The sequence below is a fragment of the Antedon mediterranea genome, chromosome 9 (genome assembly GCF_964355755.1).
Source record: "Antedon mediterranea chromosome 9, ecAntMedi1.1, whole genome shotgun sequence".
Classification (NCBI taxonomy): Eukaryota; Metazoa; Echinodermata; class Crinoidea; order Comatulida; family Antedonidae; genus Antedon; species Antedon mediterranea.
In genome coordinates, this window is record NC_092678.1 from 1,000,202 (window position 1) to 1,014,281 (window position 14,080).

Here is a 14,080-nt window from a genome sequence, read left to right on the forward strand (position 1 = left end):
CACCAAAAGTTCAAAAATATTTTTTGTTTGTACATGCACGCAATGTCTTTTGAGTTATTAAATTATTTAAATTGGAAACAGAACCATAAAACATACTGAAACCAGTTTATTAAGTTATTTAACTCCTGATTTGTCTAGTTTCAAACCCATACACTGATGATGGTGCCACCGCCACAATGCCAACACCACAAAGGACTGTAAAGGACTCTCACAAGCATTTGGTCAAAATGTAGTTTACATAGAACATGAAACAATTTTCAAAAACCTTCATAGAAAATCTCAAAACAAACTCACCAATTAGCAGGAGCAAAGAACACGACCCGAGGAAGCATCCACCGTGCGGCCGAGCGTGCCGACACCCATCAGTGCAGCTGAGCACACAGATGGGTTGCAGAGAGATGCATTTTGTACAATGTTTAGAGTTTGAAAAATATCTGAAACTAAATACAATATATATTCATTAAACTACAACATACAAACAGAGTGAAGTGGAATCTATATAATTATGAAGTTGTCCAAAACAAATTGTGTTCTTTAAAATCTGTTTCAAATTTAGAATACAAATTAGTTTAAAAGTTTAAATGAGCTACCACACCATAATTAGATGACGTTGGTATTTTGCAATTTTAAATTTTGTTTAAGTAATCAACACAAATATAAAATAACTTGAATAAAATAGTAAATATATGGCCATCCAAAAAATGTTTGTGTTTAAAATTTGTTTCAAATTTAGAATAAAAAAATAATTTAGATATTTTCCAAACTCTTTAAATAAATTGGAGTTGCCTTTGATTTGACGGCAATGATCAATTTTAGATTTTGTTAACAACTTATTTTTAAAATAAATTGCCAAATTTAAATAATTTTGAAGTGTTCCACTTCACCGAACAATTACAATATTGCAAATAAATTATGTGTTTGTTGATTTTGAAATTGGTTGCTGGCCGATGCAGCAAGTCTCTCCCATGGAAACGCTCCTCATTCTGCGAGTAGTACCTGAAAGATTGAAATTGATAAACAGTAATTCACAGATCACATTTAATATTGTGTTTAGTTTATAATGGAATAAAGAAACATTTTGAACAGGAATTGCTAGAGTTTTGAGATGTTGAAACTACTACTAGGATTAAATTTGATTGTAATATTACAATCAAATTTAATCCTTATGCTTTTGTAAAAGTTGCAGTAGCAGAGTATCATACAGAAAGACACAGGTTTAATTGACTCCCAGTCAACTCAGCTGTAAATGAGTACCTAGTTGAAAGGGCATCATTCTATGCTATTTATAAATAATAAGCCAAGATAAAATATTGCAAACATACCATTCCAACATGTTGACATCATCTTCCTCTGCGGCTCAACTTCATCTGTATGTGTGCTTCAGTTCCATTCCTTCTTTTCACATTTCAAGTGATCAACAAACACTTTTACATATTAAAATAGATGTGCAAAACCAAATGTATGTAAGCTACCGTACTCACTCACTATGCAGTGTTAACACAAACAGCAGCGCAGCTTTTTACAGTTTTTAAAACCTTTCCAATCGGGATGCTTCAACCAGGGTTTACGCAAAGCGAGTACGGTATTTTTCAATTTGTAGAAAACAAGAAAAAGCCTCATCAACCTAAACCCATTATAAACAAAAACTAAATGGACGTGTAGTTAGCGGTTATTGGTTGACAATGTGAAGGGAGTGCGCCACCAATTGGTTGTACCAGCCATTCACCTTTCTGCTTTATAACAGTTGATTGTACACCATGCAACAAGAGCATTGGTTACCATCCCTTCAGATCAACTGTTGCTAATGAAGAAAGGGAATGTCTGCTAGAACTGGTTGGTGGCGCACTTCATAGACATCAACAAACGCAATAATCGTTAATTCAAGAACCTTTAGTTTGTTTACATTCAGGGAGATCACCATATGAATTGAATTTACTTAAATTAAAGTGAAATTTTAAATGTGAATTATCCCCAAAAACATGATAAATTAGGATTAATCTAATCAGACTTTGAATATGCCATTTCGCATACATAAATAAATGGTTAAATTTAGTCAATCTATATTAGGAAGGAAAGCAATAAAAAAAAAAAAAATTGAATAAAAATTACACTAAATTGTTCAGTTAATGAGGCTTTTCCCTTTACAATAGTGTTCCTAAAATATTTATCTAACCCAATAAACCTCGTTAGCAAATGTAAATTTTAGTAGACAAGATTATGTCAAATTTGCTTATTAAATTTTGTTTTGTAAATTTAATGTAATGTTTTACATACACTTATACAGTATGTTTACAGTATAAGCTACCATCCTTAAATTGTAATTTGATTTTGATACCATTTAGAACCAAAATACATAAATGAAAATAATAATGGTATCAGGGATTACCCTCGATTTTCACAGAATCCTGAATGAATTAAATTTGAAGTTATAATTTAAGAAAATTAAAGAAAAATAATTATTATGTAATATCACAATTATTATATATATTTTGTTTGCTAACGAGAGTTTTACAGAATATGAACTCTAAACATTGCACCCATTGAAAAAGAACCTCATCAGCAAAAACAAATCTCAACATTGAAATATTTTATCTGATACCAAATAAAACGAAAATAGAAATGTAAAATGCAAGAAATCATGGTATCACTATCAGGGATTATCCTGAAAATCCCCAATGGGATTAAACTAGGATACCAATTTGAAGAAAAACATATTTTTGCTTTTCCCATAAAAGAAAAACAACAAATATTGTTTAATTTTGTGGTATACCATGTAAAATGAAAATATCCAATATGCCAAGTAAAAAAAAACATGGTATCAGGAATCTCCAGATGGGATCCCTTTGTAATTAAATTGAATTTAAGTATTTTCTTAAAATATTGCAGAAAAGTTTCTTTGTGCATTTAAAATTCAACATTATATTTGTTTGTTGCTAGTGAGGATTTACTAATACAAAGAGAAGAAACCAGAACCTCATCAGCAAAAACAAATCATCAGATTCAGGAAAATTTGTGTAGAGAATTAAGTAATAAAATGTGTTAACTGTGGTTTAGTTTTGATACCATTCAAACAAAAGATTTTATTATTAAGAAAATTGGTATCAGATGGATTACCTTTGGGAACATGTCCTGAGATTAAATTTGAAGTTTTATAAGATTACAATTTTAAGATAGAAAACCAACTGATTGTGTTAATTGCTAAATGAGGGTTTGGTACACAAAATAAACATAAACACAAAGAAAGAAAAATAAGAACCTCATCAGCAAAAACAAATGATGTCTACAATTGACATTGTTTAATCTAATATAGTTCAATTTTGATTTGAATTCTTTTGATACCATGTCAAACGAAAAGAACCATTAAAATATTAATCATTGCATCAGGGTTCACCCCAGCAGGATGGGTGATATAGTTGAAGTCAATTTGAAATTGAATTTTAAGAACTATTGTTTTTTAAGATAAAAAAGCTAAATTTCCAAATTAATTTGTTCATTGCTAATGAGGATTTGCAAATTACACATTAAAATAATAAAAGAATCAAAAACAGCTGGCCATCTCCAATCTTGTTAAACTGAAACAAAGAAGAAAACAAAACATTTAAAGTAACACTTAATAGGTGTATTAGGAATAGGGGTGACCCTCTTTAATAGTGGTGTCCCAAAAGAGGATTCTACTGTATAAAGTAAATGATGTAATGGAGAGATATTAGGGTACAGGCATGAATTCAAATTCTTTGATGCTTTTAAATATGTTCATTTATTGCCTTATATGGAATGGATGTTAAGTCATTTATTGCCTTATATGGAATGGATGTTAAGTCATTTATTGCCTTATATGGAATGGATGTTAAGTCATTTATTGCCTTATATGGAATGGATGTTAAGTCATTTATTGCCTTATATGGAATGGATGTTAAGCCACTGCTACATGTGTATAATTAATATAAACTAATGTTTAACCCCACTTGGATCCATTTAGACCGTGTGTGAACAGAATCCAGGATCCTAACCACTAAAAAGACAAGTACATGAGAATTGTACTGATTATCAGCATGTGTCTAAAGCTCTGTCTACACTATCAAATTTTGAGACAAAAAAATGTGATGTGCCCATATATGGACATGTCATATCCCTACTATACAAGGGGACATCACACTTTTTTGTCAAACTAGTTTGATAGTGTAGACAGAGCTACATGAAGTCTCAGACTTTATGTCAAATAAAAAAAATACCTCGAGTTCCTTGTGACAGCTGATCAAAAGCAAGTAGCTTCTAGTAGTCCAGTCTTCAGATCTTCTTATTGGTTTAATATTCTCTGTAAAATTAAATGATTTAATTTGATTTATTAATAATATACAAGTGGACCAGTTTGAAAGTAGCATGAATATGTTGTCATATCCATGGTTGTTAATTTGTAGACATTTAAAATTGAGGGTGGCCATTTTTAAATGTTACTCATTCAGAAAACACAGATTGTTTTCAAAAACATTTCATATCAACTTCAGTTGAGCAAAAGGTTGACAGATAGAATGAATAGAGGCCGTGCAATGTATATCTGACATTAAACCTACCAATGTGTTCTTTTATTATTTCTTTAGTCTGGTAATTATAAATACTTCATTTGTTAAAAGTGGATAATCTGTCATCATTCTGTATTTGCCATCATGTTCTGATTGGTGCTGCAAGCTGTACCTCCTTCTACTGACATTGGCTGGCTAAAAACAATATCTGTAAAATTATAAAATATTTAAACAAAAATTAGTTACTTGGCAAGTGCAGGGAAATTTCTTGCATTAATTCAATTGTACTTGATAATGTTAATCAAACTTCCCAATATTTTCTTTATATCCTTAAAGATAATTGCAGATTGAGATTTTCTAGGGTTTGGAACTCCTTGCTTTTTGTTTGTAATTGTTGGTGTTATTTTAAGAAGAAAATATGTGATCACTTTAATTTAATAAAATGTAATAATTTCATAAAAGTCACTTTATGTTGTTGGATGCATAGGAAATTAAAAAAATATTAAAATTGTTTATATTTGTTATACCATGGAGGTACTATTACTATACAAATAAAATAGATGTGCAAAAACTTTATACATTCAAATATATTTTAAATTTTTATACCTTTATTTTTATATTGGTAATCGGCTAGTTGACAGTTTTTTTTTCTCTTCGGTACTTCTTTTTTATGGATCACTGAAAGGAATAAATAAATAAAAACATAAAATGTGACTTTATCATCACTGCTAACATTAACAACTAAACTTACTTACCAATATATGACTAAACCTGTACAAAGTTCTTATCAGCTCCACAGTGGCAGCTTACCAAAAGGTTTAGTATTAGGCTTAGGCCGCCCTAATAATTTAGTTAGGGCCTAGTCATTTTTTAATCGCCGTGGTTAGGCAGATCTGGGTTAGGATTCCGGCACCGGAACTCAACTGCCCAGCGTTAGGGAATCCGACACGCTATTGCGCATGTCCAGAGCTCTGGGAAGAAGTGAATTATAGCTTGCACTAATTCCGGTGCCGGAATCCTAACCACGGCGTTTTTTAATCGCCGTGGTTAGGATTCCGGCACCGGAACTCAACTGCCAACCGTTAGGGAATCCGACACGCTATTGCGCATGCCCAGAGCTATGGGAAGTGAATAGCTTGCACTAATAGTGCCACACCACACCACCACACCACGGAGAGTCGAAGTGTTATAGGGATTTACTGTAGCCTAGATAGTCGTTCCGCGAGCGAGAGAGCGATGGATGAAACTTAGCCTATGCCATACAAGAATTAATAATTAAAATACGACTACGCCACGCGTTAAAATAATTATAATGATATTATTATTAATAAGTATCAGTATCTATTTTTTAGCGTTGTGACTATGACTTCCCGAACAGTTTTTTCACATCCACGCGGTGGCTGCCGTCAACAAATCAACTTGTGATTGCATGTTGTATGTACAGTATAATGCGTTATGAAAAATCATAAAACTAGTCATGTAATTATATAATTCATAATGATATGAAGTTTATATATGAATGAAGCAACCACTTTTTAATTACAAAATCAATAGGCCCACTGGTCACGTCTAACTGGTAGCCCTAGCTTAGATTAGTGGATCCCGTATTAGTAAGTAGGCATCTAGGCTAGTTCGCCGTGTGGCGCAGCTATGAAATGATCCATCGCGGTTGATAAGTATAGAGTCGCCGATTACCTCGCTCTGGGCATGCGCAATAGCGTGTCGGATTCCCTAACGGTGGGCAGTTGAGTTCCGGTGCCGGAATCCTAACCACGGCGTTTTTTAATTAAAGGGTACTGCTGTAAAAATCAAACAAATAAACTTACCAACTAGGCCTAGGTAGGCTAGGCTACATCTTCTTTCATTACTAGATTTCATCTAATACAGGCGAATTTGGCTTTTGCTACGCCACCAAGGCACACATGTGCATACTTGCCATCAAGTCCAGGGTGGTGGCAGGCTGCACCTCCTCCTCCTGGTGGTGGTGTGGTGGTGAGCTTGGCTAAAACTCATCAATTATTCCTAACAAAAACGAAAAAATAATTAAAATACTTACCAGAATATGGTAACAGATACATTTATTAGTATGATATTAAGTATTAGATAATTTAAATCTGTAAAAATTGTGAGATTTTAGAAGATTATAAATCATCTTACGCAATTTTCAAGGAGAAGCGCTGCGGCGTGGAAGCGAGATGCGGTGTCACGTGGGTCCAACTGATAATAATGATTGGCTGAAAACGTTTAGAAACATGCGCAGTGCAAGGTTATGAACAGGGGGTGGGGCTAAAAACGCCGAAAGATGATATGCTAATTTTTATGAAACTTTTTGAGCATGCGTAATAAAGGAATTGAATATGATTGGCTGAGAATTTACCGCAGCGTGACGGCCGTGCCAGTGACGTGTCTTGCCGGTGGGGCGGGGCTGTTTTCAATAGATTGCGCAGTTCTGTCTCTATTTTTGTGATCAGTGACTGGTTTGTGCGCAAAGAAGGCGGGGCTTAAGTCTGCCGCCCTCAGTTATTGGTATTAATTCGATTAACGACTTCTCTGATACTGACAAATATCGGTCTGCCGCCCTCTGTAATATTGATAATAAAGTAACTGTAGATTTAAATATTCGTAATTAATTGCACTGCAAATGAATGAAATTAAAACAAACAAATTACTAATCAATAATTTATCTTTTTATTAAGTGTTTATATTTGAAATACAAATAGTTGTACATACAATTCCAGCTGGATTATTTAGACTTGTTTGACAGGTTTTCCTGGCGACATCAAATGTTGATATAAAATTTGCGGTATATATTAGTTCTGAAAAGAACTGTTGAGTTTCTCGACGTTTTGATCAATATGCTTCGATCGTTCTCTGGAGTGAGAATTTTTTTTTTAGTTGATTTTGTCTGAATGACAAATTATTCAAACAAAGCCCCCGGATTTGATGACATTTCAGCAAAAGTTGTAAAGGAAGTAAAATACAATATTTTAAAGCCGCTGACATATATTTTTAATTTATCACTTCAAACTGGACTAAATACCAGGGAAGTTGAAAATTTCCAAAGTAGTTCCTATACATAAAAAAGGGGACCGCCATTTGGCCTCAAACTATCGTCCCATATCGCTGTTGCCCATTTTTTCGAAAGTTTTTGAAAAGATTATCCATAATCAATTATACAATTATCTTACAAAATGTAAAGTGTTAAGCAACAATCAATATGGATTTAGAAACAAACACTCAACTTCTCATGCTATGATCGACTTGGTCCATAGAATATTAAATGCATTTGAAAAAAAGGAATATGCACTTACTACCTTTATGGATTTGTCAAAAGCGTTTGACATTATCGATCACAGTATTCTGTTGAGCAAATTGGCGCATTATGGTATAAGAGGCATCGTTTTAATGTGGTTTAGAAACTATTTAAGTGGTCGCAAACAATATGTTTATGCCAACGGTAGATCATCATGTTTAAAAGACACCAATATAGGGGTGCCACAGGGTTCTGTTTTAGGACCACTTTTGTTTTTAATTTACATCAATGATATAAGTCGAGCAAGTAGTAAAATAGATATAATTAGTTTTGCTGACGACACAACTTGTATAACAAGGGGAGATGACCCTACAATGTTAAACCATACTATGAATATTGAACTAGAAAAAATAAACGTATGGCTTAAAGCAAATAAACTGTTACTGAATGTCAGCAAAACTAATTACGTTGTTTTAGAACTAACCAAAAGAACTTTGACAAAAACCAGTTTAAAATAAAAATGAATAATGTGTTATTACATAGAAAAGAAAATGTGACATTTCTAGGTGTAATTTTAAACGAAAATCTGGAAACATCACATACAGCTTATTAGGAAAAAAATGTCTAGGGCAATTGGTATACTTTTAAAAGTAAGAGAATTCTTTCCTCATAAAGTCCGTATTAGTCTTTATAACACCTTAGTATTACCTCACCTTCAGTATGGTAACTTAATATGGGGAAATACATACAAGAGCACGTTAGAAGTAATACTAAAACTCCAAAAGAGAGCTGTAAAATGCATTACCTTCTCTAAATCCAGACAAGCCTCAGAGCCACTGTTTAAGAAACTAAAAATATTAAACGTTTATGATATTTACAAAGTAAACGTCATAGGATTTATGGCAAACGTAAAATTCAATGAATTACCACATCACATTTTAAATATTTTTAATTACTGTGACAGTATTAGGCCTACTCATAACCTCAGAACAGAAACTGAATTCGAAATTCCCTTCACAAGACTAACTTGCAGTCAACAGTTTATACACATATATGGACCAAAATTGTGGAAAGAATTCACTTGTAATGGTGGTAATAAACCGGTTATCTTAAAGAAACAAAATAAATGTATAAAAAAACAGGTCAAAAAATACTTGTTATCACTATATGCTGATTAACAACACCTTTGTTTATTTAAGTTCTATATACTTGTTCTTATGTAAAAGGGTCCTACAAAAAAACGAAGCTACAGCTTTTTTATGCAGGATCCCTGTTTTCAGTTGTACTGTAATTATGATGTACTGTAATTGATGACTAAATAAATGTGGAATAAATGAAATGAAATTACAGATTAAGACAGGCTTGAGCAACAATAGCATTTGTATGCCTAATATGTAGTTTATTTTAAAACATTCAGCAATTTCTTTCAACAAATCTACAATATATAATACATTCAATTATTTATTTTTCACAAACAAAAATTAAATATAAATTTTATTTAAATATTGTTTATTTTAGCAAAAGCTTTTAAATATATATGCAAAAAGAAAAATTATTTCATCAACAATAATATATACATATAATTACAGATTTATGAATAAAAAATAAACACAAAAATAGAATAGTACAGTATATACGTTGCCTTATATAAGGATCTACTTGGGGGCCGCCGCACCAAGGTACTGTTATTTCTAATAACTGTAGTTATAGGCCTTTTTGTACAGAATGATTTCATACGATACAGGGATTTCATTGTTTGATCCTAAAGGTCATCATCTTAGTATAAACAGGCCTTTAACCAAAAAACATAAATAGGCAAAGTGTATGGATCAAACATTTAATCACACCTACTGTTATAAAGTAATCATTTATTAAATTTATTCAGCAGTTCATTTTTTAATAGATTGTTGATGGCTAGGCCATGTAGAACAGCAGCGGTCTATAGAGCAGTTGCCCAAGGCTAGGCCTGACCTAGCCTTGGATGATGATTTAAGATAGATTTATTGAATAAAAGTTTAGTCTAGAACAGTAGGTTTGTTATACAACAATGAAGGAATGTTCTGAATTTGTTGAACGGTGAAAATATTTGTTGAAAGATTCTCATCATTCAACATATAAACATTGTATAAAAAAACATAAGAATTAGTATAGTATAGACCTATAAACATATACAATTTGTTGGACGGAATAATTGAATGGAATCACTGTAGTGGAAGAGAAACCACATACGTATCATTGCATAATATAGAATTCTATGTAAACAACACTTAAATGTAATATTATAAGGTAAATTATGATGGCCAATTTATCTATCAGTCGTCGAGCTGACAGAGCATGGCAGTACCTCTCTTAACCCAGTGTCGACTGTCGATAGCAGTTGGTAAATCAAAGCCTAATACAAAGTTGGTAGATAAGCCTGTTGTTGACAGTGTACCACGCCTCTCACTTGTCTTGTACAGAGGACATCGGTAGTCTGTCTTCGCCTTGAAATTCTCTTGAATGCCTGAAAATTGAGGTTATAATATTAATGGACGATTCAAATTGCTGTTTAATAAATATACTTTAGTATGATATTAGTTTGATAGTGTGGATAGAGCTTTAGTGATACTGTATTTTGAACCAGATGAACTTATGTAATAGCTTTATATGTATTGGTCGTGATTAATGGGCAATTACCGCAAATATACTTTAGTGTTTTTAATTTCAGCACATTATTCTATTGATAATAATAACAATAACATTACCTGGTTTAATAATAACAATAACATTACCTGGTTTAATAATAACAATAACATTACCTGGTTTAATAATAACAATAACATTACCTGGTTTAATAATAACAATAACATTACCTGGTTTAATAATAACAATAACATTACCTGGTTTAATAATAACAATAACATTACCTGGTTTAATAATAACAATAACATTACCTGGTTTAATAATAACAATAACATTACCTGGTTTAATAATAACAATAACATTACCTGGTTTAATCCAAATAACAGGCATAGAATCAAAGAGAACCTTTGGTAATTGTTCTGCTAATACACCCCTGAAAAGAGACAAGTTAATCATCATCACAACTCAAAAAAACTAATACAAATTACAACTATCTATGATGGCTTAATGTCGTACACCTAATAATAATAATAATAATATTTATTTATTTAAGTTAAGAAAAGTATATTTTAGTTGCAGTAAGCGATAGGAATGAGCGGAAATAGAATAACAACTTAATCTATCATCAATAAAATATACATAACAAATTAGTACAAAGTTTTTTCACAAAACTACAGTAATAAGAGAAACCTGTTCAATAAATTAGCTTTTAATGATACAAAATTATAAATCTAAATCTATGATATGATGATGCTTTAATGTTCACCTGAGTTAAATAAACCACTGTAAATTAAAACAACTAAAACAGAACTGGAGAAATGTACGACGTGTCTAAGGTAACTTAATGTGCATCTGTTCTAAGTTAAATAAATTAGTAAGTTAGAAAAATCCCTATCTAGTCCTAAACATTAGTTTGGTGTTGGTCTATCTAAGATTGGTGTTAATTTAGAGCAAAACTAAAAGATATACTTGCCGCCAAACTGGTGAAATTGGCTCAACTATTTATTGATATTGGTTGGTTAAATGCAAAGCAACGAAATGTATTAAAAAGCGGTGATTAAAGCAGCTGCTGTTTAAGCACGAAAGAAAGTACATTCTATTTTGGATTTAAACATGCAATGACAGGCATGCAAGAGATCTAAACCCCGATGACATGCAATGACAGGCATGCAAGAGATCTTTAACCCCTCTAACATGCAATGACAGGCATGCAAGAGATCTTTAACCCCTATGACATGCAATGACAGGCATGCAAGAGATCTTTAACCCCTATGACATGCAATGACAGGCATGCAAGAGATCTTTAACCCCTATGACATGCAATGACAGGCATGCAAGAGATCTTTAACCCCTATGACATGCAATGACAGGCATGCAAGAGATCTTTAACCCCTATGACATGCAATGACAGGCATGCAAAAGATCTTTAACCCCTATGACATGCAATGACAGGCATGCAAGAGATCTTTAACCCCTATGACATGCAATGACAGGCATGCAAGAGATCTTTAACCCCTATGAATCTACTGACTTACTTCTTTCTATCCCATCTAGCACCATCTAAGAAAAGACCGTTGATGTACACTCCATCTTCTGGCGATACATCACTTGTCTCCCGTGGCAACACCTGTAAACAATTAACCAATCAATCATTATTTAGTTTGAACAAAAGAGTACAGTCTTTAAGATGTCTGTAAATTTATTCCGTCTTAACACCTTTAAATGTAATCTTTTAAACGTTGTGCCGTAATTCACTGCTTATGGTACAGCTACGACCAATCTTGTGAGATTGTACATTTTATGTGCATTTGTGCGAATAAAAGTACCAGAATATACAATGCAAGACTTGGTGTATACCTACTGTATATATATATTCAGACACATTCTTGTAAATTTAAAAGCTTACCTCAAACTCAAACGCTGTTTTATCAATTGGTATTGTGTACTTCCGTGCGTAATTCTGCCTCGTGCCCGTCAAAAACGCCTGTGTGAAGTAGAACCCTGACAACCAAAACACGCATGGTTTGCCCGAATCAAACCAATCCTGTAAAAACTTGAGTCTGGCTAGGAAGTCATTCACGTAACTTCCAAGAGGTTTCAAGCTTGGGTATGAATTCTTGGCCCACATTTCCGGTACCTAAGTTTAAGTTTAATGAATAAAGGAATTTCAATGTAAAACTTTAACGTAATAGGCACAGCTAGGCAAAACAAATATTGTATTTTTCAATATAAAGACTGAATAATAAAGTCAATAGACAATGAGTGTTACCTTGCCAATAAGCAGATTGCTAGCCACTGCCTCCAAGTCAGCTGACATCACAACTAAACCCTTTATTGCTTTCTGTAGGTTCTGAAGGCTCACACGAATTACTGACATCAACCTACAAAGAAGAAAAGAAAAAGTTTATTAAAGGAATCTACCTATGTTGTAAGTAAAAGGACACGTATGCGCTAAACCCAGGATCCCGGAGCTTACAGTGGCCCCCAAGCAGAGCCCAAAGGAAACAACAGGCATTAAAATATGTTGAAACGGCTAAAAATTAAGGTTATGCCACTGTATGTGTACACTCTTGGATATCAGGGGTAAAGATGACAAGGGTAAAGATGACAAGGGTAAAGATGACAAGGGTAAAGATGACAGGGGTAAAGATGACAGGGGTAAAGATGACAAGGGTAAAGATGACAAGGGTAAAGATGACAGGGGTAAAGATGACAAGTATAAAGGTGACAAGTAGTCTTACTTGTTGAATCTCTCCATCTCTTGCACCAGTACAGTGTTCATACTTTCTTCATACACCACTGGGTACTTCTTCTGAGCTACTTCTAAGTCAAAGTTTGCTGGAAGCTGAAACAAAAATGATAGATGTTGATAGAGTTTGTCAAATATCATGTCACAGGCAAGAACATATTAATATTATACTAATTTGATTGTATTCACAATAGATAATTAGTAAATTGTTTGTTTTCCTTTTTAGACTAATTGTAATTGGTGAATACCAGTCACCGGTATCTAAGTTTAAACTTAAGTAGATGTAAGTACCTAAGTTTAAACTTAAGTAGATGTAAGTACCTAAGTTTAAACTTAAGTAGATGTAAGTACCTAAGTTTAAACTTAAGTAGATGTAAGTACCTAAGTTTAAACTTAAGAAAGATGTAAGTACCTAAGTTTAAACTTAAGTAGATGTAAGTACCTAAGTTTAAACTTAAGTAGATGTAAGTACCTAAGTTTAAACTTAAGTAGATGTAAGTACCTAAGTTTAAACTTAAGTAGATGTAAGTACCTAAGTTTAAACTTAAGTAGATGTAAGTACCTAAGTTTAAACTTAAGAAAGATGTAAGTACCTAAGTTTAAACTTAAGTAGATGTAAGTACCTAAGTTTAAACTTAAGTAGATGTAAGTACCTAAGTTTAAACTTAAGTAGATGTAAGTACCTAAGTTTAAACTTAAGAAAGATGTAAGTACCTAAGTTTAAACTTAAGTAGATGTAAGTACCTAAGTTTAAACTTAAGTAGATGTAAGTACCTAAGTTTAAACTTAAGTAGATGTAAGTACCTAAGTTTAAACTTAAGAAAGATGTAAGTACCTAAGTTTAAACTTAAGTAGATGTAAGTACCTAAGTTTAAACTTAAGTAGATGTAAGTACCTAAGTTTAAACTTAAGTAGATGTAAGTACCTAAGTTTAAA

The 14,080-nt window shown here is 32.6% G+C and overlaps 1 protein-coding gene and 1 long non-coding RNA gene across 4 annotated transcripts in view; both read right to left on the reverse strand.

Moving 5' to 3' along the window:
* Positions 1 to 4,231: 4,231 nt before the first annotated feature.
* Positions 4,232 to 5,189, reverse strand: LOC140058684 (uncharacterized). The gene is made up of 3 exons (XR_011847035.1): positions 5,127 to 5,189; positions 4,572 to 4,728; positions 4,232 to 4,315 (listed from the first exon to the last, which is right to left on the reverse strand). It is a non-coding gene; the product is annotated as an uncharacterized lncRNA (long non-coding RNA).
* A 2,055-nt stretch (positions 5,190 to 7,244) lies between these two features.
* The window catches only part of LOC140059128 (dynein axonemal heavy chain 12-like), a 41,349-nt gene continuing 34,513 nt past the window's right edge, over positions 7,245 to 14,080 (reverse strand). For all 3 annotated transcript variants that reach the window (XM_072104972.1, XM_072104971.1, XM_072104970.1), the window contains 6 exons: positions 13,137 to 13,240; positions 12,665 to 12,776; positions 12,302 to 12,532; positions 11,931 to 12,022; positions 10,761 to 10,828; positions 7,245 to 10,276 (listed from right to left, as the gene is read on the reverse strand). In XM_072104972.1, the coding sequence (XP_071961073.1) occupies positions 10,086 to 10,276; positions 10,761 to 10,828; positions 11,931 to 12,022; positions 12,302 to 12,532; positions 12,665 to 12,776; positions 13,137 to 13,240 (798 nt within the window). In that variant the 3' untranslated portion in view covers positions 7,245 to 10,085. The remainder of the gene's footprint in view (positions 10,277 to 10,760; positions 10,829 to 11,930; positions 12,023 to 12,301; positions 12,533 to 12,664; positions 12,777 to 13,136; positions 13,241 to 14,080) is intronic.